The sequence below is a fragment of the Mobula birostris genome, chromosome 9, assembly GCF_030028105.1.
Source record: "Mobula birostris isolate sMobBir1 chromosome 9, sMobBir1.hap1, whole genome shotgun sequence".
Classification (NCBI taxonomy): Eukaryota; Metazoa; Chordata; class Chondrichthyes; order Myliobatiformes; family Myliobatidae; genus Mobula; species Mobula birostris.
In genome coordinates this window covers 35,853,587-35,881,359 of record NC_092378.1, presented here as the reverse complement: position 1 = coordinate 35,881,359, position 27,773 = coordinate 35,853,587, and the positions used below count along the sequence as shown (strand labels likewise).

At 39.1% G+C, this 27,773-nt stretch overlaps 1 protein-coding gene and 1 long non-coding RNA gene across 6 annotated transcripts in view; one reads left to right on the top strand and one right to left on the bottom strand.

Moving 5' to 3' along the window:
* LOC140202675 (FYVE, RhoGEF and PH domain-containing protein 4-like) overlaps nt 1-27,773 on the top strand; it is a 267,757-nt gene that overhangs the window by 213,491 nt on the left and 26,493 nt on the right. For all 5 annotated transcript variants that reach the window (XM_072267819.1, XM_072267824.1, XM_072267823.1 and 2 more), the window contains exons 5-12: nt 2,376-2,465; nt 5,492-5,640; nt 9,013-9,169; nt 12,090-12,228; nt 17,965-18,023; nt 19,868-20,017; nt 24,832-24,924; nt 25,583-25,662. In XM_072267819.1, the coding sequence (XP_072123920.1) occupies nt 2,376-2,465; nt 5,492-5,640; nt 9,013-9,169; nt 12,090-12,228; nt 17,965-18,023; nt 19,868-20,017; nt 24,832-24,924; nt 25,583-25,662 (917 nt within the window). The remainder of the gene's footprint in view (nt 1-2,375; nt 2,466-5,491; nt 5,641-9,012; nt 9,170-12,089; nt 12,229-17,964; nt 18,024-19,867; nt 20,018-24,831; nt 24,925-25,582; nt 25,663-27,773) is intronic.
* On the bottom strand, nt 3-27,711 carry LOC140202676 (uncharacterized). The gene is made up of 3 exons (XR_011887160.1): nt 27,458-27,711; nt 25,530-25,737; nt 3-76 (listed from the first exon to the last, which is right to left on the bottom strand). It is a non-coding gene; the product is annotated as an uncharacterized lncRNA (long non-coding RNA).

Below are 27,773 nucleotides of genomic sequence, written 5' to 3'. Positions count from 1 at the left end.
TTCCAAGCGGGTGTCTCTGATGTGAATTTCCCTCCCTCAAAACTATGGCTTCCTCATTAAAACGGGGGACTGAGACCTTGACAATGGCGAAATAAAAAATATTCAGTCACCTCTTCATTATTGTTCTTTATGAGGCTTAAACTCCATGGAGAGATGTGTGTGTGTGTGTGTGTGTGTGTGTGTAGGGAGAGCTGTGTTAGGGTTAGGATGAGATTGCAGATGGTGTGTACAGTAAAACTGCAATCAAATTTCTGCCTCAGAGCTCAACAACATTCCACATAGACATTTTCCAGTTGATTTGCTAACTCAACACTATTATGTTGGTTAGACCACAAGCAGCACCCATTTCACAATATTGCTAGCCATACCACAAGGTAATATAAACAAGCTTGGGTCCATGTAAATGATGAAAAGCTTCATTTTATCTTGATGCATACAACAGGAATTCTGCAGATGCTGGAAATTCAAGCAACACACATCAAAGTTGCTAGTGAACACAGCAGGCCAGGAAGCATCTCTAGGAAGAGGTACAGTCGACATTTCAGGCCGAGACCCTTCGTCAGGGCGAAGGGTCTCGGCCTGAAACGTCGACTGTACCTCTTCCTAGAGATGCTGCCTGGCCTGCTGCGTTCACCAGCAACTTTGATGTGTGTTATTTTATCTTGATGGTTGAATTGCCTACTATTACTCAGCATTTAATGAGGTGGCTCTTCTTCCCATTTCACATCATCCCATCCATCCAGCATTTTTTTTTGCACTGCCTCAATTCTACCTCATTTCAAAATTAGGTCACCTCCCTCCTCCCTTCAATAACTCTTAGCCTTCAAATGTAACACTATATTTCCTCCCCATTATTAAAAAGCCTTTCCTTCTGTCATCTTTCACACCATGTCTGAGTTTACCCCTACCTGGTATTGAGCTAGGGGATCAGCCATGATCCTATTGCATCGTGGTGCAAACTTGGCGGGATGGCTTAATCCTGTTCCTGTTTACTGGGTTATTAAAGTCATTTTCAGTGTCATCTTGTTGGCCCTGTAAAGTTCAGCCAGCACGAAATTCTTGTCCAATATTTTTCCACGTACAAGCCGTTGTACTAGTAAATATACTTCCATTAACTCTCTGAACATGAGCTTACAGGAACAACCTGTTCCAGTGCACTGAGTTCAACCTGGGTTATCTACATGACTCAGCACCACAATTAGCCCATAGTTTATTGGACATTTTCCATTATGATGTTTCTTTGTATACTGCTCAAAACAAATAGGCAAAAATATTCAGCACTTCATGTAAAGAAAATGGGGAAGATTTCTCTGCTCACTTTTAATAACATTAGAAATTAACACTTTGAAAATGATGTATATTTCCTGGGGGACATATTGTTTATTGAAGATTACAGCAGAAAATATAGATAACTTTTTTTTTGTTCTCCATTTCCGTCTTGTGTCCTTGGATGCTCTTGCTGAGACAGTTGCTGGCTACCCACCAATACCTTCCTATCATGATTTTCTTCATGAGTAACCCAATGTGAAATATTACCAAGCTGTTTGATTATCCAGTCATCACTGGATTTGCTTTTCATGTGTAATGATTCATAATTTGTTGTACAAATCTATTCAACAGTGCCTACTTTCAGTTAGATTATTCCTTTGCCTGTTTAGACTTAACAAAATATTACACTGTAGATTGATGGAAACATATACTGAAAACCTGAATGAAAGAAATAGGCCCGCAAGATCCACATAAAGAGTACTTGCTTAACCAATATGTTGAAGGACTGTGAATGAGAAGAAGTGTAAATAAAAATAGGTGAATAGTCCTGGCGAAGGGTCTCGGCCTGAAACGTCGACTGTATCTCTTCCTAGAGATGCTGCCTGGCCTGCTGCGTTCACCAGCAACTTTGATGTGTGTTGTTAGGTGAATTTATTTGCATGCCAGGTACACTGTAAGAATTACAAAAAGGGTAGCATAACAAAAATGATATTTCACCTTTCTAAAATAAAAAGCAATTATTCCAGAAATATTGAGACTACTTGCTTTGAATATTAAGTTTTGGTACCAGAGAACCCTAGCGGTAATTAGCAGTTAGCAAATATTTCAATATTTCAAATCCTGACAATGATCAAACTGCACTGTATTAAATTGCTTCAAAACTGTCATTCTGTATCAGACAAGTTCTTGATGTCTGTGTAAAACTTTAATTTACATTCACAATGCACTTTATTGATGACCCTAGCAATGATGTGCAATTTTCCTGAGACGTGGTCACATGTCTGCCATCTCCTGATGTGGTAGTGAGTTCTATTGGTTTTCCTATGTTCTTAATGGCAGGCTATGGGCAGTAATTCCAAATTAATACAAACTGTTTTTCTTCACAGGAAACAAATGAAGAAAAGTTGTACAAAATTGCTAATGAGCTGTTGCTGACAGAAAGAGCCTACGTAAACAGACTTCATCTATTAGATCAGGTTAGTGTTTGATTTGTTCAATGTTTCCCTTTCCTTTTCTACAAGCATCCTAACAACTGTTGCTTGTAATGTGCAATTCTGCTGTGTGCAAACTGACTGTTGCATTAATGTCTTTACCACAAACCTCCAATAACATTGAGGTACTCGTGGTAGAAGGTATATAATTTCCAGACATTCCTTTGATTCATCTGTGAGTCAAATACTTGGGATAGATTTCAGAATTTGCATTAAAGGGTTGAACCTGTTTTTGCTGTTTTCTTAATGAATCAAAACTACTGAGGAAGGAACTGTCTTCTTTGACAGATGTTGCCATATAGATTTAGAAGACAAACAAAGCATTTAGAGCAGAGGTTTCAGAACTCTGTAGCTACATAACCATTACTGGAAGAGCAGGAGGATGCAACTTGGCTTTTTGCTTGTATCTGCTGGACTATCAAAGTTGGGTGAAGGTTGAACTGAGTTCATAGTGTCATTTCCTCCCATGTTTGACTAGGCCACTGAAACTGTATGTAGAGTGCTCACCAAAAAATGAAATAAGAGCAAGTCAGACATATCCTCTCCGGCAACAAACAATTTATTCAAAGGAGAAACTTAGTGGAGTTGGGTAGTAGGTAGGGAAAAAGATCAGAGAAAAAGTAGGAAAACTTTGTGTGTGTTGCTCTGAGCACATTAATACCTGTCTTAGAATGTATTGCTAATCTTCTGAAAACAATTTCTCAAATATGACCACCAGATTTTGAGCATTTTGAAATTTACTGAGATATAGAATGTTTTACAACTACAATCCATAAAGGTGGATGAGTTTGACATTACTGACAATGAAGGATACAATTGCTGCATAGATAGATGAAAGAACAAAGAAACAGAGGTAAATCAAGAATAGTGATAACAAGGTAATAATTAACAACTGCTGTCAATCATTAGCTGTCATTGAACATATTGATTAAAGGGCTTGAGAAGAATATTTGATAATCACTAGATTTTCACTGTTCCCTGAATTAACCGACCAGGAAAGGAATGGTGGGGAAGAAAAGACAAATCTTAAATTGTAATCAATGGCTGGTAATAAGCAAACTATATTGGTTTTAATATTTTGTAATCATTGAGAATAGATTAGTAAGATGCAGGGTTAATACTTGAACTGTGGTGAGAGTTGCACAGGTTCATTTATGTGATTTTGCTATACTTTATGTCAATGAGAATTCAGTCCTTTGGAAATTCTCCCACTTGTCACATCAAAGTGCATTAGTGAATTCCAAGCAAAATATCTTCACAATTTTGCTATATCTTAATGGCATAATAACAATGAGTAATGAATGATGCCAGAAATTTCATGCACCTGACAGAGGGGGTTTCAGGATGCTTCAGGAAAGTCATAGAAAGATTGATCACTTAGCCCCTTAGGACTGTTCAACCATTTGGCGGGGTTGCTTCTAAATACCTGACTTTGCTGCATATAACTTTATACTTCAGTTAATGGAAACCTTTCAGTCTCTGAATTAAAACTTACAATTGACCCAGCAAAACCTCCATTTATAACATAAGAAAACAGAAACAACCTTTCAGTTCCTCACTCCTGCTAGGTCATTCAAAATATCTTGGGCACTGGCTTCCACAACATTCCAAGGGGTCAACACTCACCCCCTGGGTGAACAAATTTCTTGTCATCCCAGTCTTGAATGACTAATGCCTTTAAGACAGTAGCTATCAGTTTCGGGCATCCTTGTATCCATTCCATCCATCCAGAGACAGCTTTGAATGCTTCAATGGGATCATTTTTCATTCTTCTGAAAGTTAGACTATAAGCCCAATCTGCTTAATTACTCCTCTTAGTGCAGGTCCCCCATTCAGGAATGACCTGGTTAACCAATGTTGCACTCTCTCTGTTGGGAGTTTGTCTTTACTTGGGTGGGGTAATCAGGCCTATTTACAGTATTCTCAGTATCCTGTGTAGTTTAAGTAAAATGCCTTTAATCTGGTGCAAAGGCCAGAGCATCATCTCTCTTTCAAATTGTTTGGTGTAACTCCACATTAATTTTCAATGTTGTTTGTTTACAAGAACACTGAACCCCTCTGAACATCAACACCTTCAATCTCTCACCGTTTTGTTCATTTGTTTTGTGCCTTGTCTTATGGCGTGGGCAATCATGGTCTTTCCATGACCATGACAGTTTTTGGCAAATTTTTCTACAAAAGTGGTTTGCCGTTGCCCTTTTCTGGGCAGTGTCTTTACAAGACAGGTGAACCCCCCCCCCCGCCATTATCAATACTCTTCGGTGATTGCCTGCCTGTCATCAGTGGTCGCACAACCAGGACTTGTGATATGCACCAGCTGCTCATATAACCATCCACCACCTTCTCCCATGACTTCACGCAACCCTGATCAGGGATGCTAAGCAGGTACTACACCTTGCCCAAAGATGACCTGCAGGTAGAGGAGGGAAGGAGTGCCTTAGATCTTCTTTGGTAGAGATATATCTCCACCCACTTACCATTTGGGGTTGGTGGGGTGGAAGCTCTCTATCTTTCTATGTAACCTGCCAGTGTAAATTACCTCATATTTTTTCCATCTTCTTGCCCATCCACTCAACTTGCCCACATTCTCCTGATATTTCCCTGCATCCTTCTCACAGTTTAAGCTGTTGTCATCCTTTTTTATCATCAGCAGACTTGGGTATGACAAAATTTCAGATGCTGAGAATCTGAAACAAAGTAGGAAAATCTGGAAACATTCAGCAGGTCTTTGGGGAGAAATAATGTTAACATTTGGATCAGGACAGGCAGTATTTGTGAAAAGAGTTAATTTTTCAGTCTGAAGACCTGAAGCATTAGCTCTTCACGGATGCTGCCTGACCTGATGAGTGTTTATTTTACTCTTCAGTGGATTGAATTGGAATTTGGACATTAACAATGATAAGCTCATTTTGTGTACCATTAAATTCTAGTAGACCTCAACTTTCCATTTTATAGGGATTAATTTTTGCATAACTAATTAAGACTAATTCTTCACTTAATTTGCTTTGCAGGTTTTCTGTGCCAAATTGCTGGAGGAAGCCAATAGCAAGGGTTCCTTTCCTGCAGAGGTAGTCACCAAAATCTTCTCCAACATTTCATCCATTTATGCCTTCCACAGTCAATTTCTGCTGCCAGAGCTGGAAACTCGCATGAATCTTTGGTGAGTTTTTTTAAAAAGTGTCTTTTTGTTGTATTTCCTCTCAAAAGTTTACAACTGGAAAAAATGAGTAGTTTACTTTGTGAACGACAAATGTAATTTATTTTCTTGTTAGGCAGAGAAGTGTGCAATGCATGGAGTTTTCCTGCAAGAGGTTTGTAAAGGGTAGGTGTCATAGAGATATGAAAATAGTCACCTTTCAGAAGTGTGTGTGTGTTGTTCACAAGTATCAACCGTACCCTCGTGCTCTGGCACCTGGAACTTACACCTGCATGGCACCAGGTAGTGTAGGCAAGGTGTGTAACAATAACACAGTGATCCCAATAATCTGTCAGTTCTCCTCTAATACTAATCAGCAGCAAGAACCTTGATTGATCTTTCTTATAAAGCTAACAACGCATGTATTGAAAATGCTCAAAATACTCATCAGGTCAGGCAGCAGCTGTTGATAGAGACAGATACAATATTTTGGGTCAATGCCCTTCCATCAGAACTGGGAAAATTTGGACTAAGTTGCAAAGAAGGGAAGGGTGAAGAGAACAAAGAAAATGTCTGTGATGGAATGGGGAACAAGAGAGACTGAGTGACTTGAAAGGGGGTGGTGACAGTTTGTTAGGCTCAGCTGATTCTTGGCTGGAGAAGTTAAAAGTAGAAAGAAAGGAATGTGTGGGGGTGGTGGTGTGGAATAATCCTGGGACAGTGAGATATGAAACACTGAGATGAAAAATAAAGCATGACATACACAGCAGGTTCAGTTCTATTAATGCTACCTGACTTGTTGGACTTGTTTGCATTTCCCTTTGTTTCCAGCAGTCGCAGTGTTTGGTATATTGCAGTTCCAGCAGTGACGTTGTTTCTGTTTCTCCTACCTCTTGGGCATTCACCTTCTCGGTTTACATATGATGCAGTTAACATACCCACACCACCTTCTCTAAGCTGGCACTACCATCTTTTCTGTCATTCTGTTTGTCCTGGTCTCCATCCCTTCCCCATGTTCTCTCCACCTATTCCCTTTCTCTGAAACTTAAAATGTTCAGTTTTCTTATTTTCTCTCATGCTGATGGAAAGCCATTGGTCTGAATTGTCGACTTTACTTCTCTTCCCACTAACCCTGTTGGAATCTTCCCAGTATTTTTTTTCCATAACCCATTTCCCCTCCTTTCACAGAGTAACATAAGGGAGGGCAAGAAGACGATGCGGTTGAAAGGTACATTTTACCGAACAGATTTTCCAATATATGGAGATAAAAGTAATTCAAGATGTGGCCAAAGCTTTGTTGCAAAAATAATTGCTCAAAGTGGATGAAGGAGCATTCTGGGTAGCTATGTGACTCTCAAGCTCAGTATTGGGAGCATACTGAAGGGCAGTGTAAGCAACATGAAGACTGCATCCATCTCACAAGCTCGCCACCCACTGTCCCATCAGTCACCTCCTTCCCCATTTGAGGAAGAGTCACATTGTCCTCACCATTCACCAAAAAATCCAAAAAACCTTGATCTCAAGAGGCTACCAAAGAAGAGGTTTGAAGGCTGTAATTAAGCTACATTGTTTAATGGTTGGATAAATACATTATGATATAGAGAACACATGGTTCCCTTAGTCAAATAGGATGAAATAAAAGCTCATGAGTTTGAGAGTTGATATTATTACTGGTGAAGGATTGGTTACTGGTCAGAAAGTAGCAAATATAAATGGACCACTTTCAGCTGTGTGCTGCTACATTTAGAACAGAGATAAGGAGGAATTTCTTTAGTCAGGGGTTAGGAAATCTGTGAAATTCATTGCCACACATAGCTGTGCAGGCCAAGTCAATGCATATATTTAAATCAGAGGTTGATAGGTTATTGATTAGTTGGGGCATCAAAGGCTACTGGAAGGAGGCAGGAGAATGGGATTGAGAGGGTTAATAAATCGGCCATGGTGCACTGGCAGAGCAGACTTGTATGGGCCAGATGGCCGAATTCTGCTGCTAAGTCTTATAGTCTTGCTGTGTCAATGTGGGTAGAAGTCAGGAATGGGTTGATGTAGAAGATTGTTGTGCTGGGACGTTGATAAGATGCAGAACTGGGCTGAGAATGGCAGGGTGGAGGAACGGAGGGATCTTGGGCACCAAGTCCATAGATCCCTCAAATTTACCCTACAAGTTGATGGGTTCGTTAAGAAGGTGTATGGTGTACTCCCTGTCTTCAGTAGTTGGGTGATTGAGTTCAAGAACCATCAGATAATGTTAGAGATCCATAAAACCCTGGTTAGACCACACTTGTTTTAGGGAGAATGTGGAAGCTTTAGAAAAGGTACAGAGGAGATTTATCAGGATGTTGCCTAGATTAGAGATCATGTTTTATGAGAAAAGGTTGAGCAGAGTAGGAACATTCTCTTTGGAGCAAAGGAGGATGAGGGGTGACTTGATAGAGTTGTACAAGGTGATAAGAGGCATAGAAAAAGTGGACAGCCAGTGACACTTCCCAGGGCAGAAATGTCTAATAAAAGTTCATTTATTTTAAGTTCATTGGAGAAAAGTATAGGGCACATTGTCTTAGATTGGCACATGAATGAAAAAAATGGGGGATGGGGGTGTGTGTGAAGAAGGCATTACATTGATCTTGGAGTAGGTTAAAAAGTCAGCACAAGATCATGATCTGGATGGCCTGTACTATGTTGTACTGTTCTAAGTTTTATGTTCTAAAAAAGACCATAGAGATAAGCCTTATTTGATTTTTCCTGGGGTACTTATTCAGGTTAAGGAGTGTGAAACCTGACTTTTACATGGAACAGTTAAGTTGAATAACGTAATGCATTTAAACAGAAGCTAGCTGAATGGGAAGTGAGAGAAAACATGGACTGAGTCAGCAGCCGTGCTGTGGGGTGCAGGCACTGAGCACTTGGGCAAAATAGCCTGTTATAAATTCTGTGATCACTCATCTCACATGAGAGATATTACTGCTAACTAGCTTCTTTCTGTTCTTTTCAAACCACTTTCTCATATCCACATTCTAACACAGACCAGTGCTGTTGATTTCCCTATACAGTACCCTTTTGAAGAATCAATGCAGAGAAATGTCTTGCTTCTAAGTTCTCTGTTGCAATTTTTCTACCAATCATCTTTATTTTTGCAAAATTATTTTTATTGCTGTAAAATATATTTGTAATTTTGGAGAGAATAATGGAATGAGATTATAACATTGTATTTATTATGATGAGGCATTCTGCCAAAGGATGCTTTTTTTTACACAGTGGCTTTCTTGACAAATTCACTGTTTTGGGAATCATAAACTCCAATTCATGTACTAACATCCTGTCCAACAGCACTATGTACTGTACTGTGCGTTCACTTATTATTCATTTTTTTGTAATAGCTGAATTTATGTCCTGTAGGAATACGACACCACAAATAGGGGACATTTTGCAGAAATTAGCTCCATTTCTGAAGATGTATGGCGAGTATGTAAAAAACTTTGAAAAGGCCATGGCACTCCTGAAAACATGGATGGGCAGATCACTGCAGTTCAAAGCTATTGTTGAAGACATCCAGGTAACAGCAAGGTGCATCATCTCCCATATTACAGATGTGATGAATGACTTAAACTGAAGTTCGTACAATTCAACATGGATTGTATTAAAAATAATCGTGATTTTATATAATTTTAAAGTGTTATTTGCAACATGAGAAGTTGCAGATGAGCCTGATGAAGTAAGGGTTATACAGTTTCATGCACCTTGATAGAGTACAGTGTATGTTTTTAAAAATTATTTTTCCATACTTACTTTGTTGTCCAGACAGATTAGCAAAATCTTACATTGAATATGCTTTGGGTGCTTCAAGTATGAAGTAAATGAACTAAGTCAAGGGTTTTATGTGGAATATTGACTTCCTTCCCCATTGCTCATTATTTCCTTTTGCTTTATTAGCCAAGGATAGAGCAGTGGATCGGAAGGTTCAATGCTCTGTTAATATTAACATTTCCAATATATGGAGCAAAAGTAATATAATCTGAAGGGTAAAGGGTAAATTTCTGGGCCACTCTCTTACTGAGCAGGTGGTAAATGATCGTAGTAACTCTGGAAGCAGAGCAGATGCTAAGTGTTCTAGATATTAAGGCAGCATTTGACCATGTGTGGCATGGGACGTCAAAGAGACAACACTCTAGTGGCTGATTGGGGTCATATGTCACACAAAGGAGTAAAGTTATGTTGTCAAGAGGTCAATCAAGCCGGACCCCAGACACCTGTGCAAGAGTTCCTCAAATCAGTGTTCCAGCTCAATCATCTTCAGCAACTTCATCAGTGACCTTCCTTCCACCATAGGGCTTCATCTTCAGCAAATGAAGCAGTCAATGCCTGGATTCAGCAGGACCAGGACAACTCTTGGGCATAGGCTGATAGAATCAGAATCAGGTTCATTATTACTATTTTTTTGACGTGAGATTTTGTGGCAGCAGAACAGCGAAAAGACATAAAATTACCATCAATGACAAGATAAATAGTACCATCAAAAGGAATATTGAGCTAGTGTTCCTGGGTCCATGCACCGTTCAGAAGTCTCTTGGTAGAGGGCAAGGATTTGTTTCTGAATTGTTGAGTGTGGGTCTTCAGTCTCCTGCGTCATCTCTGCTCATGGTAGTAACAATGGGAGGGCCTTAATGATGGATGCTGCCTTCTTCAGGCACACGTTCTTGACTTTGGTGGTGGGCAGGTTGTACCCATGATGGAGCTGTATGGGTCAACAACCCTCTGCACACTCTTACAATCTTGTGCTTTGGAGGCTCCATATGAGTGAGTGATGCAGCCAGTGAGAATGATCTCCAACATGCATCTGTAAATATTTGCAGGAGTGTTTGGTTTCATACAAAATCTCCTCAGACTCCTGATGAAATAAAGCCACTGTTGTGTCTTATTCACAATAGGATCAGAGTGAAGGTCCATGATAGATCCTGTGAGATGTTGACACCCAGGAACTTGAAGCTGCTTACCCTTTCCACTGCTGATGTCTCAGTGAGGGCTGGCACCTGCTCTCCTAACGTCCTCTTCCTGATGTCCACAGTCAGTGCCTTGCTCTTGTGCTGTTGAGTGTGAGATTGTTATTGTGGTACCACTCAACCAGCCAACCTACTTCACACCTGCATTCCTCCTTGTCACCATCTGAGATTTTACCAACAATATCTGCAAATTTGGAAGTGCCATTTAAACTCTGCCTGGTCACGTTATCGTGAGCATAGAGAGAGTAGATCAGGAGGCTAAACATGCATCCTTGAGGTATACCTTTGTTGATTGTCGGTGAAGAGACATTATTACCAAGGTGCACTGATTGTGGTTTTGTGACATTTGCACCCCTGAAATGCCAGGCAATAACCATCTCTAACAAAAGAAAATCTAATCATCGACCCTTGATATTCAAGATGTTACTATCGCTGAATCCTTCACCATCAAAGTCCTGGGGGGGTCACTATTAATCTGACTCTCAATGGATCAACCATATTAAAACCACAGCTACAAAAAAGGCCAGAGGCTGTGTATCATAATTAAATAACTCACCTTCTGACCACCTAAGGCTTTTCCACCATCTAAAACAGACAAATAAGAGGCATGATGGATTACTCTCCATTGGCCTTTTGTATCAGTAACTCTCAAAAGCTCAGCACCATCCAGAGCAAAGCAGCCACTTGGTTCATATCCTTTCACCACCCTAAATATGTATTTCCTCCACACATGGCTGCTGTGTGCACCATCTACAAAATACACTGTAGGTTACTCTGAATGCAGCTCTCAAATCTGCCACCTTTACAACTGAGAAGGACAAAGGAAGTCAGTGGACGGGAATCCCTCAATCTGCAGGTTCCCCTCCAAGCTGCACACTAGCTCATGACTTGGAAATATATCACCCATCCTTCATTAAACATCAAACTCCCTGTAAATGCAGGGTAGAAGTTGGGGTTTGCTGGAATACTCAGTACTTACCCTATCAAAAGCCACAAAGTCAATGACAACACCATCACCTCAATGTTCCTTTCCAAGCCAGGCAGCTTTCTGACTTCTTTGCATGTTACTGGATCAAAATCATGGAAGGTCTTGTCTTAAGCATGCAGCCACTACAAGAGAGCAGGTAACTAGAGATGGGCAATGTGTGCAATCTCTGCCAGATTTACTCACACTTGGGAAGGATATTTCATACTCCAGTACCTTTGGTGCCCCTGGCCACTAAGTGAATTGAGGTGTCTCAATTGATCCAGCTATGATCACTTAACACAATGCCATAAAAATTGAACTGGAGTGCTATGCGAGTTGACGTATTCATTAAAGGAAAAGGAATCAATTACAATATTCTGATAGCAGGCTTGACTTACTTATGACTGTAATGTTCTGTTTTCCTTAGTTTATGCCGTGTAATTCAAGCTCAGTTATGATGTTCCACTTGACAAGTCTTAAGTATGTTTGACAGAGTGTTTGTTTTTCAGAAACAAGAAGTCTGTGGCTCTCTCACGATACAACATCATATGTTAGAACCTGTGCAACGAATTCCTCGCTATGAGCTGCTCCTCAAGGATTATTTGAAGAAACTACCACAGGACTCCATAGATAGGAAAGATGCTGAGAGTAAGGAAACCTTGAAATTATTTTCAAGCTACATCAAAGCTCTGATTCTTTGTTTGGATTTTAATCAGTCACCCTAGAATTGTGCTTCTGGATACTCAATGAAAGCTACTTAATTTGCAAAATGTTCGACTATTTTTTGTAACTTTTTATTTTCTCTTTTCAAAGCATTGCACTTGCCCTCATGGACAAGACAGAATGCTGATTCTGACTTAGGACGGAACATTATATTCTCTTTTATGAGTAGATAGTAGAGCAGAATAACATTAGTTTGGAAGATTATGCAGATGATGGAACCAAATTTAATACTAACAATAGTGAGCACTGTTAAAACATCTGTTTCAATGTACCTTACAGCCAACATAGCCAAAGCATTAACACAGCCCTCATCTTTCATTAATTCTCTTGTATTTACTCTGCTACTTTTGGTTATGAAGTGATTTATGAGGCTAAATGTAGATTCTTCCACAAATAGGGGAAGAAGAAGTGTCTAAGACAGTGGGCTAGTGGACAGGATTTTTGAGGTAACGCTGTCCTTCCAGCTTTTATTCAGGGTCCTCGCCTGATGTAAAAGTCCTCAAGACCAACTCCAGTGCTTCATCTCCACATTGAGTGGTCGGGGCCATTGACACTGAGGGATTAATTGAAATCTTGCTTTTTTTTTCAGGGAGGTTTGAGGTTTCTTGAATCTACCCCTCTGTCTACTGGCAATCTCTTCCTGTGACAGAGCCGATAATACAGTATCTGGTTTGGAAGTCTGGTGCCAGGCACATGATCAACTCAGCCTGCTCATGGGACTTAGGGCCTCCGTGTAACCTTGATCTCTTTCCCTCACTCACAGCCTTGAAATAGTGTAAATGTGAATAGGGTTGAATTTCTCATTTTGTGCCATTTATGGGAAACTGTACAAGTTGTTCTGATTCTTGCCCTTAAAATCATTACTATTTTTCTTCCTTCTTGCGGAGACTATATATTATTTTCTGACCAGTGAGGACAAAGTATTCTGATACAATAAGTTCTTAAAATAACAGAAATGCAATTCTTCCTCCTGTTATTTCATTTTTTTGTTTATTTCATATCTGCATTGTGCTTAACTATGGATTAATTTGCTGCACTGATTTTAATTCATATCTTTATGGAACGAACCAACCAAACCAAACTAGAATCACAGAAGGATGCTCAACAGGTGGGACAGGGCTTGAATGCTATCAAAGTAAAACCAGACGACATATGTTTCAAGGTTTCACTTTTAGATGAGCTCAATGCCTTTTATGCTCCCTTTAACTAACACTTGGCATGGCCAAGTGGTTAAGGTGTTCGTCTAGTGATCTGAAGGTCGCTAGTTCGAGCCTTGGCTGAAGCAACGTGTTGTGTCCTTGAGCAAGGCACTTAACCACACATTGCTCTGCGACAACGCCGGTGCCAAGCTGTATGGGTCCTAGTGCCCTTCCCTTGGACAACATCGGTGTCATGGAGAGGGGAGACTTGCAGCATGGGCAACTGCTAGTCTTCCATACAACCTTGCCCAGGCCTGCGCCCTGGAAACCTTCCAAGGCGCAAATCCATGGTCTCACAAGACTAACGGATGCCTATGAAACTAACAAATCATGAAGACACCTTCACGAACTCCCACAGGCCCCAACAACCCTGTGATTTCAGTCTCTGAGGGTGAACCCACGGAAAGCATCCAGCCCAGATGAGGTACATGGTGGAGTACTGAAGACCTGTTCTGATCAATTGGCTGAAATGTTCACAAGTATCTTTAATGTTTAAAATATCTTTAATATTTTCATATTGAAGGTCAGCAACTATGAATTCCTCAGTATTATCATTTCAGAGGATCTGTCCTGGGTCCAGTATGTAAGTGCTGTTACAAATGAGACATAGCAGCACCTCTGCTTTCTTTAAAGTTTGCGAAGATTAGGCATGTCATCTGAAACTTTGACAAACTTCTATAGATGCAGTGACTATACAGACTGGTTGCATCCCAGCCTGGTATGGAAACACCAATGCCCTTGAATGGAAAATCCTACAAAAAATAGTAGATACAACCCAGTTATCATGGATAAAGCCCTCCCCAGCATTGAGCATATCTACAGGAAGGGTTGTAGGAAAGCAACATCCATCATCAAAGACCCCCATCATCCAGGCCATGCTCTCTTCTCGCTGCTGCTAACGGGAAGGAGGTACAGGAGCCTCAGGAGCCACACCATCATTTTCGGGAATAGATAATTACCCCTCAACCATTAGGCTTTTGAACCACAGGATACAACTTCACTCACCCCAACACTGAACTGTTCCCACAACCTATGGACTCACTTTCAAGGACTCTTTGTTTCGTGTCCTCAATATTTATTGCTACTTATTTATTATTATTATTTTGTTTTTTCTTTGTATTTTGTATTTGCACAGTGGTTGTTTGCCTGTCTGGTTGTGTAGGAATTTTTCATTGATTCTATCGTATCCCTTTGTATTTACTGTGAAGAAAGTGAATCTCAGGGCAGTATACGATAGCATAGACGGTATGTACCTTGATAATAAATTTACTTTGAACTTTAATCAATATTGTACAAAAATAGGCTATTCCGCCCATTTTACTTTTGAAACAGCCTACTGATTAATCATATTCCCTTGGCTTCTTGGATCCCTGCCAATTTTATCCATTCAAGTTACTTTTTCAATATCATACAACATGGAACCTTACAGCACCGTACAGGCCCTTCAGCTCATGATGTTGTGCTGACCTATGGAAAGTTTAACATTCAATCTGCTTTACTGATGCCTTGCAAGTCACAGCTACTTGGCACGATTTAAAAAACACGTTCTCACCTCTTGTTCCTTTGCCAGTTTCCTACATTGTGATCCTTATGCTATTAAAAATATGTTCTGCTTATTTGTTTCTTCATGATTTTCAACACCTCACCAAATCTTCCGATCATTTCTGATCTTAACAAAGCAGCAATGCTTTGAGTCTCTCCATGCAGCTGAAGATAACCCATCCATGGTACTGCTTGAATCGGCCTCTTCAGCACACCCTGAAACCAGAGCATTCCTCCCCAGAGCTGATCTCTAGACCTTGACAATATGACCTCTGAGACTCAGGCAATATTCTTTTAATGCATTGCATAGTGCTTTTCTCCCTGTGTGTCACTTTAGAAAGCCAAGGAACCCATATAGAGTCTCTTCTCAATTTGTCTTGCCAAGATCTCTTTATTCCTTCAAATCCTTTAATGCTCTACACCTTATTTCATTTTACCTATTCTCACAACTTGTATCAAAGGAACTTCTGATTATAGTTCATTGTCGATATTTCTACCCCATTTAAGCAGACTATTTGTGCCCTGAAATCTTTCAAAAGGTGTTTAAAACGTAGCACATAGTAGACCTGTTAACAAAATTGTAGGAAAGAATAGTATTGTTGCTTTTTCATTCACACATTACAATATTGTTTTGTACATCAAAACCTATTAATATGCCGTATAAAGGACATTTTCCTTGTCACCGGCCTATGTGGGACATCATTCTATACTACCATCATGTCTGGAAAAAGCAACCATTAATCATTCCACTTCTTTATGTATTCATTGGGCAATTTTTAGCCACACTCCCACTGCCCCTGAGTTCCATGGACTTCAATTCTGTTAATAAGCTTATTTGGTCATAAAGTACAGCACAGAAGTCACACCTTTGGCCCACCGTTCATGCAGCAATTGGGCCCACCTACTCTAATGTGTCTGCATTAGGTTGGTATGCCATGACTATTTAAGTGTCTGTCTAAGTATTTCTTAAATGTAATGATTGTATCTGATTCTACCATTTCATCTGACAGTGAGATCCGGATACCAACCACTCTCTGTATAAAATAACTTGCATCTCAAATCTTAAATCCCCCTTTAAAACTCCATCACTTTAAGCTTATCCCCTTTTGTTTGTCATTATCAAGGATCTTTTGAGAGAAAAAAGAATTGATTAACCATTCTTGAGCGATGTGCACTGCCAGCAAGGGTAGTAAATTATTACCTTCTTGTTTAGTATAGTTCTTCAATCTGTTTGTATCACTTTACTGTTTAAAGCTTCCACCTACTCTGCCTATCATTTGCCATTGGTCAGTTTGTACTTATGACATTCTATCCTATCATCCATGTCACATAAATGTGGTAAATTATTGTAGTCCCTTGGGCCACCACAAGCTTACCTCATCAAAACCCATGTAGAACAGTACAAGACATAAGCAGTTTCTTTGACTCATGATGTGCTGAGCTAGTCGAGCTAATGATACAGAGTTATACCAATCCATCTTCCTGCCCATGGTCTGTATCCCTCCATTCTCTGCACATTTATGTGCCTATCTGAGAGTCACTTAAATGCCTTTTTCGTATCAGCCCCCACCAGACTAAAAATAAACTTGTCCTGTACACCTTTGAACACCCCCCTTTCATCTTAAGTGCATGCCCTTTAGTATTAGGTATTTTGTCTCCGAGAAGAGGAACCCAGCATCTCTAGGCTGCATACCCCTCCCATAATTTTATAAACTTCTACTAAGTTTCCCATCAGCCTGTAATTGGGTTGGGAAACCAACCCAAGTTTGTCCAACTTCTCCTTGTAGCATGTTGCACCTTCCCTGTAATCCAGGCAGCTTCCTGGTAAACCTCTCCTGCACCCTCTCCAAAGCTTTCACATCATTCCTGTAATGGGGTGACCAGAATTAAGTGCGTTACTCCAGATTCTAACCAGAATATTTTAAACTGCATCATAATTTCCTGATTCTTGAACTCATTACTTTAATAAGGGCATGCATGCCATATGCCACTTTTATCACCCTATGAACTTGTGCAGCCACTTAGACCCCAAGGTGCCTACGTACATCACTGTGTACTTTTCCTTTACATTTGATCTCCCAAAGTGCCAACCTTATATTTGGCCAGATTAAACTCTTATCTGTATGTCTCCACCCATACCTGCAAATGACCTGTATCTTGTAATATCCTTTGCCCATCTTCTACACTCTCCACAACGTCACTCATCTTTGTGTCATTTGCAGATTTACGAACCCAGCCATCTACATTTTCAAAAACCAGAGGTCCCAGTATGAATCCTTGCAGGACTCCACTAGTCATGGTCCTCAATCAGAGTAAGATCCATCAGTCACCACTCTGAATTCTGAATCCAAACAGCCAAGTCACCATGAATTCCAAGCATCTTAATCTTCTGGATGAGTCTACCAAGAGGGACTTGTCAAGTGTCTTAATGAAAGCATTGTAGACATCACTCAATATTCATCAATCATTTCTGTCACCATCTCGCAAAACTACTACTACTAAAAATTTTAGTTTGGAAACATAGCAAACTTGAGGATGACTCTATCCAAAATTGCATAATAGCATTTTTAAGACCTTTAGACCATAAGACATAGGAGCAGAATTAGGCCATCTGGCCCATCAAGTCTGCTCCGCCATTTTATCATAGCTGATCCAATTTTCCTCTCAGCCCCAACCTCCTGTTATTGTTACTTAACAATTTTACACTAAGGTTCCTTTGCCTATGGTAAAATACTTCCAGACTGATTTTTTTCAGTCAAATTATTTCCTTTATCCTGTGCTCTTTGTTTTCTATTAGTTGTAGGTTTTGAGAATTTAATTTTAAGCATTATAATTAATGACTGCTTTGGTGACATGCGTTCAGATTTATTATGTTTTGAATAATTAAAAAATAATCCTTTAATCTATTTAATATTTGCAGAGTCCCTGGAAATTATCTCCACTGCTGCCACCCACTCAAATGCCGCGATCCGTATGATGGTGAGTGCAAAGAATGAAATCTGCATTAAACAGTTATAGATGTGTCTAAAAATGGGTCCCAGATCAGGGTTACCTGTTTTCAAGTGAAAGGGCAAATAATTATCATTGATAGATATGGTAAATGCTCGAGTTTTTGATGTTCAGGGGAAGAGCTGCTGCAGTAAAATCCAATCAAGTTGGAAATAGTTGACATTAATTTATGTAATAAATATTCATTTTGAAGCTTATGAGCAGTGAGGTTGTCTCACCAGTTTTCTTCATCATGAATATCTCAGCAGTTGCTTCGGTTCAACAAGCAGCTGTCAAACTGGATTTACTGCAGCACAGTTACTTCAATGCACAAGATGTTGAAGAAATGTAAATGATTTTGCCTTGGCACATACCCATTAATGCAAGTCTAATGATTGAACTGTGAGGGTGAACAATAGCAAAAAGCCATATGACCTGTATTTAATAATTCATAATGTTGAGGATTAATTTGTGCTAGAGACATCACACGCTGACCCAATTCCTGTGATCCATTATTCATCTAAAATTGCTACTTTTACTGGTTATTATTATTGCTTTGTGAACTTGGCTGCCAGATTACCAACACAAATTATGAAAGCAATCACAAAATTGAATCGTATGTAGAGAGATTTGGATATTTTTTAATGTATTTATACTGTACGATCTTGTCCTTTATACTAATACATTTTTAAAATATTATGCCTCTGAATTTCTTTGATAAAATCAAAAAAGGGGAAGAATAGCATCTTTTCGTTGATGCCAATAAACTGCATATTTAAAAATAATGTTAAAGAGCCTGGCCTTTTGCTGCAATATTTTCACACCATAGGTGCAAAACCAAAATTATGAGAAGATCTGAGAATAATCTATACAAAAGAGTAAACTTAAAAGAAGGCTTATGAGTTTTTTTAAATTATAAAAAGTTATCAGGAAAGGCCTATTAATGACGGAAGTTAGGATCTAAGGTGTCATTGATTGAAAATAATCATTCAGGGAAGCAGGAGGGAATAAATAACAATTACATGGAGGGATAAAAGCATTGAATATTTTGTCACAGGGAATGGTCGAGGTTTACATCTTTTAATATGAAATCTGACATATGCTTAAAATTGAGAAAGATGCATGACACTAGACATAATAGGAACTGTAAAGTTAATTTGGAAATACTCCTCCAGGGCACTAGCGCATGCGCGCGTACGTATATATATATATATATATATATATATATATATATATATATATACACACACACACACACAGTATTGAGTTGGTACCTTCTATGTTTCTATTGAATGTTGCTCTTTACTGAACTCTAGATTCCATTGTATCCTCGTTTGTACTCTTTGAAAACTTCTTGCAGATGTGCAGTCCATTCAGTCTAGAGACAGTTAGTATTTGTGAGCATTTTCAACATGACAGATTACTCCTAAGCTCTATTTATTAATATTTATAAAATGGCCCACTGCACATATTCAGTTGGGATGTATAAAACTCCCAAGAGTTTTATATAGAGATAATATCTATGATAATCTTTAAAACACTATTTCTATGAATCATAAAAGAATTGCATTTAATCTAATTAAAATCTAAGTGGATTTGTTTGAAATTACATTGAGGCTTGGTCATTACAGGAGTAATTCCAGGAGCGAATTTGAAGAACTAGGTAACTTTAATACAATGCACTTCACAATGACTGCTGCGTTGTGTCAGAACTGCAAGATGCAATATTCTGGTGAACCAGGAAAGAAAATCACTTGAAATAGAAAGGAACGTATTTTCTTACAAATAGTGCACTATTATAAATTTGGATTATAATTTTTTTTGTTCGCATTCAGGAAAACATGAAGAAGTTGATAGACGTTTATGAAATGTTAGGAGGTGAAGAGGAGGATATTGTTAATCCATCAAATGAACTAATAAAAGAGGGACAAATCCTTAAACTGGCTGCTCGCAACACTTCCTCGCAGGAAAGATATCTTTTCTTGGTAAGTACTCATGATGTGAAGGCACAAAGTGGAAACCTGGCAGGTGCCAGTGAGGATTTTATTCATGACTTTATAATTAGGCCTCCTTCCTTCCCAGACTAAGACTAATTTTTTTTTTTCAATTTGACTGATGTGAAGAAAGAAAGTTGGCACCAGGGAAGTTTATGTCACATATACATCCATTTCATTTCCTGAGATAGATGTGCATGTATATGAGAATAAATCATGTGGTTATTCCAAAAAGTAGGAATGGTCACCAGTTACTGCAAGACTGGGGAATGTTCTCACAAGTATTTGTTAGAAAATTTGACAGAAACAAGATTCCAATATCCTAATGTCCTGCCCATTATCCTCAATTTGTATATGCCAGTTCACTATAGAAGCAGTATTTTAAAACATATTTTCAATGTCCATAAGACAGGAGCATAATTAGGTCATTCAACCCATTGAGTCTGCTCCGCCATTCCATCATGGCTGATCCCGGATCCCACACCTGTCTGCACGCCATATCTGTTGACACCCTGACCGATCAGGAAACTATCAACTTCCACTTTAGTTACACCCATGGACTTGGCCTCCTCCTTGCCGTCTGTGGTAGAGCATTCCACAGATTCACGGCTCTCTGGCTAAAAAAATGCCTCCTTACCTCTGATCTAAAAGGTCACCCTTCAACTTTGAGGCCGTGCCCTCTAGTACTGAATACCCCCACCAGAGAAAACATCCTCTCCACATCCAACCTTTCAACATTTGGTAGGCTTCAATGAGTTCCCCACTCATTCTTCTAAATTCCAGGGAGTACAGGCCCAAAGCTGCCAAACACTCCTCATGTTAACCCCTTCGTTCCCAGAATCATCCTCGTGAACCTCCTCTGGACTCTCTCCAATGACAACACATTCTGTCTGAGATATATAGGGCCCAAAACTGTTGACAATACTCTATGTGCAGCCTGGCTAGTGTCTTATAAAGGCTCAGGATTATCTCCTAGGTTTTGTATTCTATTGCCCTTGAAATAAAAGCCAACAAAGCATTTGCCTTCATTACCACAGACTCAATCTGTAAATTAACCTTCTGGGAGTCTTCTAAGTTCTTCTGCACTTCTGATGTTTGAATTTCTGGCCCGTTTAGATAATAGGTAATCTGCACTATTGTTTCTTTTACCAAAATATAATATCATAGATTTCCCAACACTGTATTCCATCTGCTACTTTTTTGCCCATTCTTCCAATTTGTCTAAGTCTTGCTGCAATCGCATTGCTTCCTCAGCACTACCTACCCCTCCACCTATCTTTGTATCATCCACAAAGTTTGCCACAAAACCAGCAATTCCATTATCTAAATCATTGACAAACAATGTGAAAAGTAGCGGTCCCAATACTGACCCCTGAGGAACACCACTAGTCACTGACAGCCAACCAGAAAGGGTTCCCTTTATTCCCACTCACTGCCTCCTGCCTGTCAACTACTCCTCTACCCAGGCTAGTATCTTTCCTGTAAAGCCGTAGGATTTTATCTTGTTAAGCAGCCTCATGTGTGGCACCTTAACAAATGCCTTTTGAAAGTTCAAGTAAATGACATCCACTGCTTCTCCTTTGTCCACCCTACTTGTTATTTCCTCGATGAACTCTAACAGATTTGTCAGACAAGATTTCCCTTCACAGAAACCATGCTGACTTTGACTTATCTTATCATTAGTTTCCAAGTAACCTGAAGCCTCATCCTTAGTAATAGACTCCAACGTTTTCCCAGCCTCGGAGGTTAGGCTAACCGGCCTATAGTTTCCTCCCTTCTTGAAGAGTGGAGTGATACTTGCAATTTTCCAGTTCTCCAGGACCACGTGATTCTTGGAAGATAATGACCAATGCATCCATTATCTCAGGACTCTGGGATGTAGTCCATCTCGTCCAGGTGACGTATCCACCTTAAGACCTTTTGAGTTTGCCTGACACGTTTTCCTTTGTAATAGCAATGGCATTCATTCCTGCTCTCTGACACCCGTGGACCTCTGGCCATTGCTAGTGTTTTCAGTCCAATGTCTGCAATGTTAATTGTGAAATACTTTATCCACTGTTTGGGGTTGCTTGCTTCTTGCAGTGGGTTAGATTACATTGGTTTGTATTTACTCTCAGTATTAGTGAATCAATGCCTTTTGAAGGGCTGATATAAGCTGTCCCCTGATATTGAATGGGTTCTGTTTTTGCAGATGTCTGTCAGTGAATTTTGTCCATAAATCAGAAAAAGTAAAACAGTTTTATGATAAATGGCATCAAAAGCACAGAAGACTAATAAGAAAGAACACTTACTAAAAGCCAAGAGGAAACTAGCTTTCCTGTTTGTAGGGGTGAATGTATGTTAGACATCCAAACTTAATAACATTATTGGAGGTTGCTCATATGTAAATATGTCAGGGTCTCTTAATCTCTGGATAACTGCCAATGAATTTCCTCAAATGTCCCTCTAGATCCAGTACAGCATTCTCTATGGGGACTGGTGAAGAGGATTGGCAGCAAATTTTCAACTAGTCATATTGAAAAAACTTTAGCCTCACTGACCTGCAGAGTCCAAGCCACATTTTAACAATTGACAATTATGTTTAAATTTGTAAAGAGAGTGTAATAATGATTAAAAAGTACTGAGGGGATAAGGAAGAAGGAAATAAAGGATGGACGAAAGTTCTTACCCTCGTTCACTTTGATTGTGAGATGACAGAATTTTGCGCAATAATTGACAATTACTACACATAAAGTCTTGCTTTCTCGTATATGTACTATCAATTTTTCATACAAAGCTTGAGGCAAGAATTTCATTCACAAATTCCATTTATTTTTATGGCAAGGATTGCCAGAAGGCATGTTGCTGGAGGATAGAATTCTCTGCCTCTGCAGTTTGAGCATTTCCACATTTAACCCAAGTTTTGGTCAGGTTTTCTTGATTTGAACAGAGTGCTGTCAGCTTTGTGATAATTCATATCACAAACTTTCGGGCTTCATCATGCTAGTTTTGAAGAACAAAAATTCATCTTCAATCAGTGTACCACATGCAAAATGTGTAATTTCATTTTGCTTTGTGGTTTATCTCAAAATAGTACTATTTCATGCAATAGCAATTCCATTGTTGAGATCCTAGCTGTAACAATTGCTGATATAAAAGTAATACAAACTTTAACTAGTTACTAATTTCACAAGAATACAAGAATAAATATCTTGAAATACAAAAGGTAACTAACTATAACAATTAATTTTGGAAAATCCTTTTCCCAATGGGACTTGTTTAGTCATTAAAGGATACTTATTAATGTTCTCTCTTATAAGGTTGTGCATTTATAGAATTCTTTATGTTCACTCTGCCTACCAGCATTTCCAGTAGGCAAGAAAAAAAATGGACTTTGCACTCTCATTAAGGGGTGTACTCTGACAGAAACACATTACAGGCATTCAGGCACAAATTAAATGGCTTCTACCATTTTAGATGAATAGTTAAAGAATGCAGGTACAGCCTCCTAAACATTGGATAGCCATCCCAATGGAAAACTATGTCCTTGGGGAGAGCTCTGTCTCCTTGAAACCTCCATAATCTTTGCTTCCAGTTTCTATTCAGTATGCATTTCACTGCTGCAGATCTAATGACATACTGGCTGAGAAACTCAATCAAGTAGCAGCGTTTTCCTGAAACACACAGTGGATTATTTTTTTATTATTAGTCCAACTAGTTAATACTTGCAAACTAGTCATTTACTTCCTGAAAATGGATTACACCCATGAATGCATAGAAATTTCTGGGTACATGACATGACTTGAATTAACAAAAAATGCACGATTGGCATTGCTTACGTCAAATTGTAGTGGCCAGAGCCTCTCACATTATAGAAAGTCCTAATCCAGAAGGTTGAGAGCTTTAAAGAGCTGGACCACTGACAAGGAGACCAAGGTATATTTCCACTTCAAGGTGGGAACATTTGTTAAAAATTTTATTGTAGTTGATCACTCCTGTACTTCTCCACCAATAAAGTAAACATCTCTCCAGATTGCCTGTAAGATTGACTTTCCCTTCCCATTATTTAGTTATAATAAGACTGATTTTTTTTTAATCTAGGTATTGCTGATTTATCACCAAAGTTGAACTCTCCCTTTGGTCATTTCTTTTCCCAGTCCAGACTGAGGCACCACCCCCAATCCAGACTGAAACCAATATTTTCTGATTACATTCCTACAACCCTGCCCCAGTTTGGTGTCCAAAGCACTTTCATGAAAATGTTCACAGGTTAGAAAGAAAGGCCTCTGTGCAAATTTCTTCCTGTATGATACCTGGCCTTTGAGTGAATGCCTTCCACAATGCCTTGTTAATAAACATTTCAAAGTGTGTTTCCTTTTCTCAACTTCTTGGTTGGTCTCCAACATTTTAATTCCCTTCTCTTACACACCCTTGTATCTATTTCTCATCTTGCCCCTTATGGACGTAGACATAGACATTGCTGTAAAATGCTCCAAATAAACCTCACATAGTTGTTGACCTTCACCAAGAACATAGAGAACTTGGATTGATAGCTGTGTCCATGCTCTAAATAGGAAAATAATATTGTAATCTGTTAGATATGAAATTATCCAATGGGAAAGGCAACTTTATAACTCAGTGTTAACTTGGTTGCTGTTTTACAAAGAGAGTTCCGCCCATTGAGTGTGTTTTTTAATTAATTTTTTTGAAAACGATGGCAAGACATTTCAGCCAGGATTTTTAAACTTACCCAAGGACAGACATACATTCTGCTACATTTATATTGTATAATAATTAACCAATTATTGAATTGCTTTTTTTAACAGTTAAACAACATGTTGCTGTACTGTGTTCCAAAGTTCAGTTTGGTATTTACAAGATATTCTGTTCGAACAAAAATTGGAATTGAAGGCATGAAGGTTTGTATATTTCTTAGCCAAAGTTATACTTTATTCATAAAATTAGCAAATATATGTTACTGTGCATTCAGAGGCAGTATTCATTATACAGCTATTTGCTTATAAAATTTGTATAATATCATCATATATTCTTTCATTTTCATGTACGTTCCTTGAGCAGTAGGTCTAAGAAAGGTCTTACATAGGTTCCAGCTGCTCATCTGGGTCCTTACCCCATGGAACCTTTGGAGCAGCTACACCTAAACTTCATTTGGTCCTGCACCTTAGAAAGAACAGTCTGCTGCTATTGGTCATGGACAATTCATTCCATTGGAAAGCTAGCTGACCAGTGCATGTCTTTCACTGAGTTGATAATCCTCCAGCAGTGGTTAATGTTTGCCATGGTGTGCTCCCCTCAGAACAGCCCACAGAGCTGTGATAGGCAGCTGTTCTGAATGCAAATCAGCCGAGCCTAACTCCAAATTTAATCAAGAAGCTTCATATTTCCCACCCATTAACTTGAGCTGTGCTGCTAAAGTATAAGCAGAACAGATATATCACATTGTAGATTCCTTCCCTCACCCAGAGATAAATTCTTCTTTAACACTGAATTGCAGATGACTTACCTCTTCTCACGCATGTCACCCAAAACATACTATCTTTGTGCTTAATACTCCAGGTCATTGAGACCCATAACAAAGACTATCCAAACACCTTCCAAGTCTCTGGGAAGGAACGAACATTAGAGTTGCAGGCCAGGTAAGATAATAAAGCTTGCTTTTGTGGTTATTCACTGATGTAAAATGATCCTCCTTCAGCTATGGTGCATTTTAACTGCAAGAAAGAATGAACAGATGTTGATATAAAGCACTTCTTATACACTTATTATTCCAGAGTACTTCACATTGTGGAAAAGATGCATAGGGATGTGAGAAGAAACATTTCTTCACAACTCCTGCAGGCCAAAAGTTCTTGGTCATACCCAAGAATGATCAAGAACTTCCAGCCTGCAGGAGTGGTAGGGGCAGAGTTGGTCAGAGCTTTTAAGAAGGAATTGGATATATATTTGAGGGAAAGATTAGAGGGATGATTGTGATTGGATTCAGTGAATGGAGTGCCTTTTATCTGCCCTTACGCTAGTACAAGTTGTGCATGCTATCCCAGTCAAAGATGAACGATCAGACAATCTTGTTTTATGATGTTGTTTGTGATCAAACGTATGGCAGGTCATTTTGGAGAACTGTGAAATTTCTCTGTTCACCAGCACATGTAACTAGGACCTCTGTTTATCCTGAAGATAGCCTCTTATCATCACGGGGCATTGCAGGGGGATCGGAATAAAGCTGGGCACATGTTCTGGTGTACTGCATTAATTGTTAAACCAGAGACAAGACAGAGTGCACTCCACTCATCAAAACTAATATTGAAAATATTTCATTCAATACACACCTTACTTATTTTTTGAAAGTTAGCATAAACCTATTGTACAGAACTTTACTGAATTTTCCAGTCAATTAGTAGTCTAACCAAGAGCCTTCAGTGTTGGTTGATGTGGGCAGTGAGAACAATTTGCATTTGATACAGCAGATTGACTTTGAGGCATGTTATTGCTTTTGTGGGAGGAAGTAAGACAGGGTTGGCCACCCTTTTACATTCCATGCGTCAATTTTTTCACGCACGAGTTCAGATGTGATTTTTTTTTCACACACGAGTTCTATATTAACATATTTTTACAAGAATTGAATGGGGATACAAGAGTTGTATGGCGCATCTGAACTCGTGTGTGGAAAAAATTGACGCATGGAACGTAAGAGGTTGGCCACCCCTTAAGTGACAGAAGCTGTATATTTAAATGTGTTTAATTGAGCTGGAAATGTGTTTTGCTTCAGAGTATCAGATGGGAACATTCTGCATTTCACTCACAAATAATAAACAATATTTCACGTCGGTTTTTAATCATCTTAAACAGGCTGTTGTCATCTGAGTAAACAAAAATGCAATTTAGTTATACTGTGGTTGAAACATCATCATACTGCATTTATTGTTGTGTTTATTTAATTGTCACTTTGTGAGTACTATAATTTTATTTTCCCAGGCAGAAAAGTGAGGGTGATTTCTAGGAGGATTGAATACATTCCACACAGATGAGGAAGTACATGCCTGGCTAATTCAGCAGTCCTTTGTTTTTGCTGAATTAAGTTACCAAAGTCGAATGAGATAATTATACCCCATTTCTTACTGCACAGCATCCTTCCTCCATTATTCAGATAATCTGAGGGTTATCGGATAACCTAGAATTGTAGGTTTGATGGGTTAGAGCAAGTGGAAATTCTGTGTGTACGCAGTGTCGTGTGACTCAACCTGGCATCCAGCATTGGCTCTATGAAATGGGGTGCTATTAAACAGCAACAGTACATCAGTTATTATCTTCCCCATTTTCCACAAAAAACAAAAATGTTTAACGAATCTAGATGATTAGATAATTTAATATAGAACAATCTAAAAGAAACATTACTCAGTGTAAATTAGGGAATAGAACTTAGTGTAATCATACCTAGGCATCTGACATGTCATTTCCTTAGTGCAATTTTGCTGACTTTCGAGCATTGCCACTTTCAGATGATGCTGACAAAATGCCTTGTAGCTACCATGTCTGCCATACACGGTAGCTAGATGTGAACTCAACGTGACGATCTTGTTTGGAGACAGTAACAACCACGGGTGCTGGGGTGGGGAAAAATCTGAAGCACCTCACTGGGTCAGGCAGTCTCCCTGTGGAGGCATAGGGAGAGTTGACATTTTCCATTGAGTCCCTGCATCAGAGCAGATAAAATTCGCACCATTCAAAATTAAATCAATATTGTTTTTAT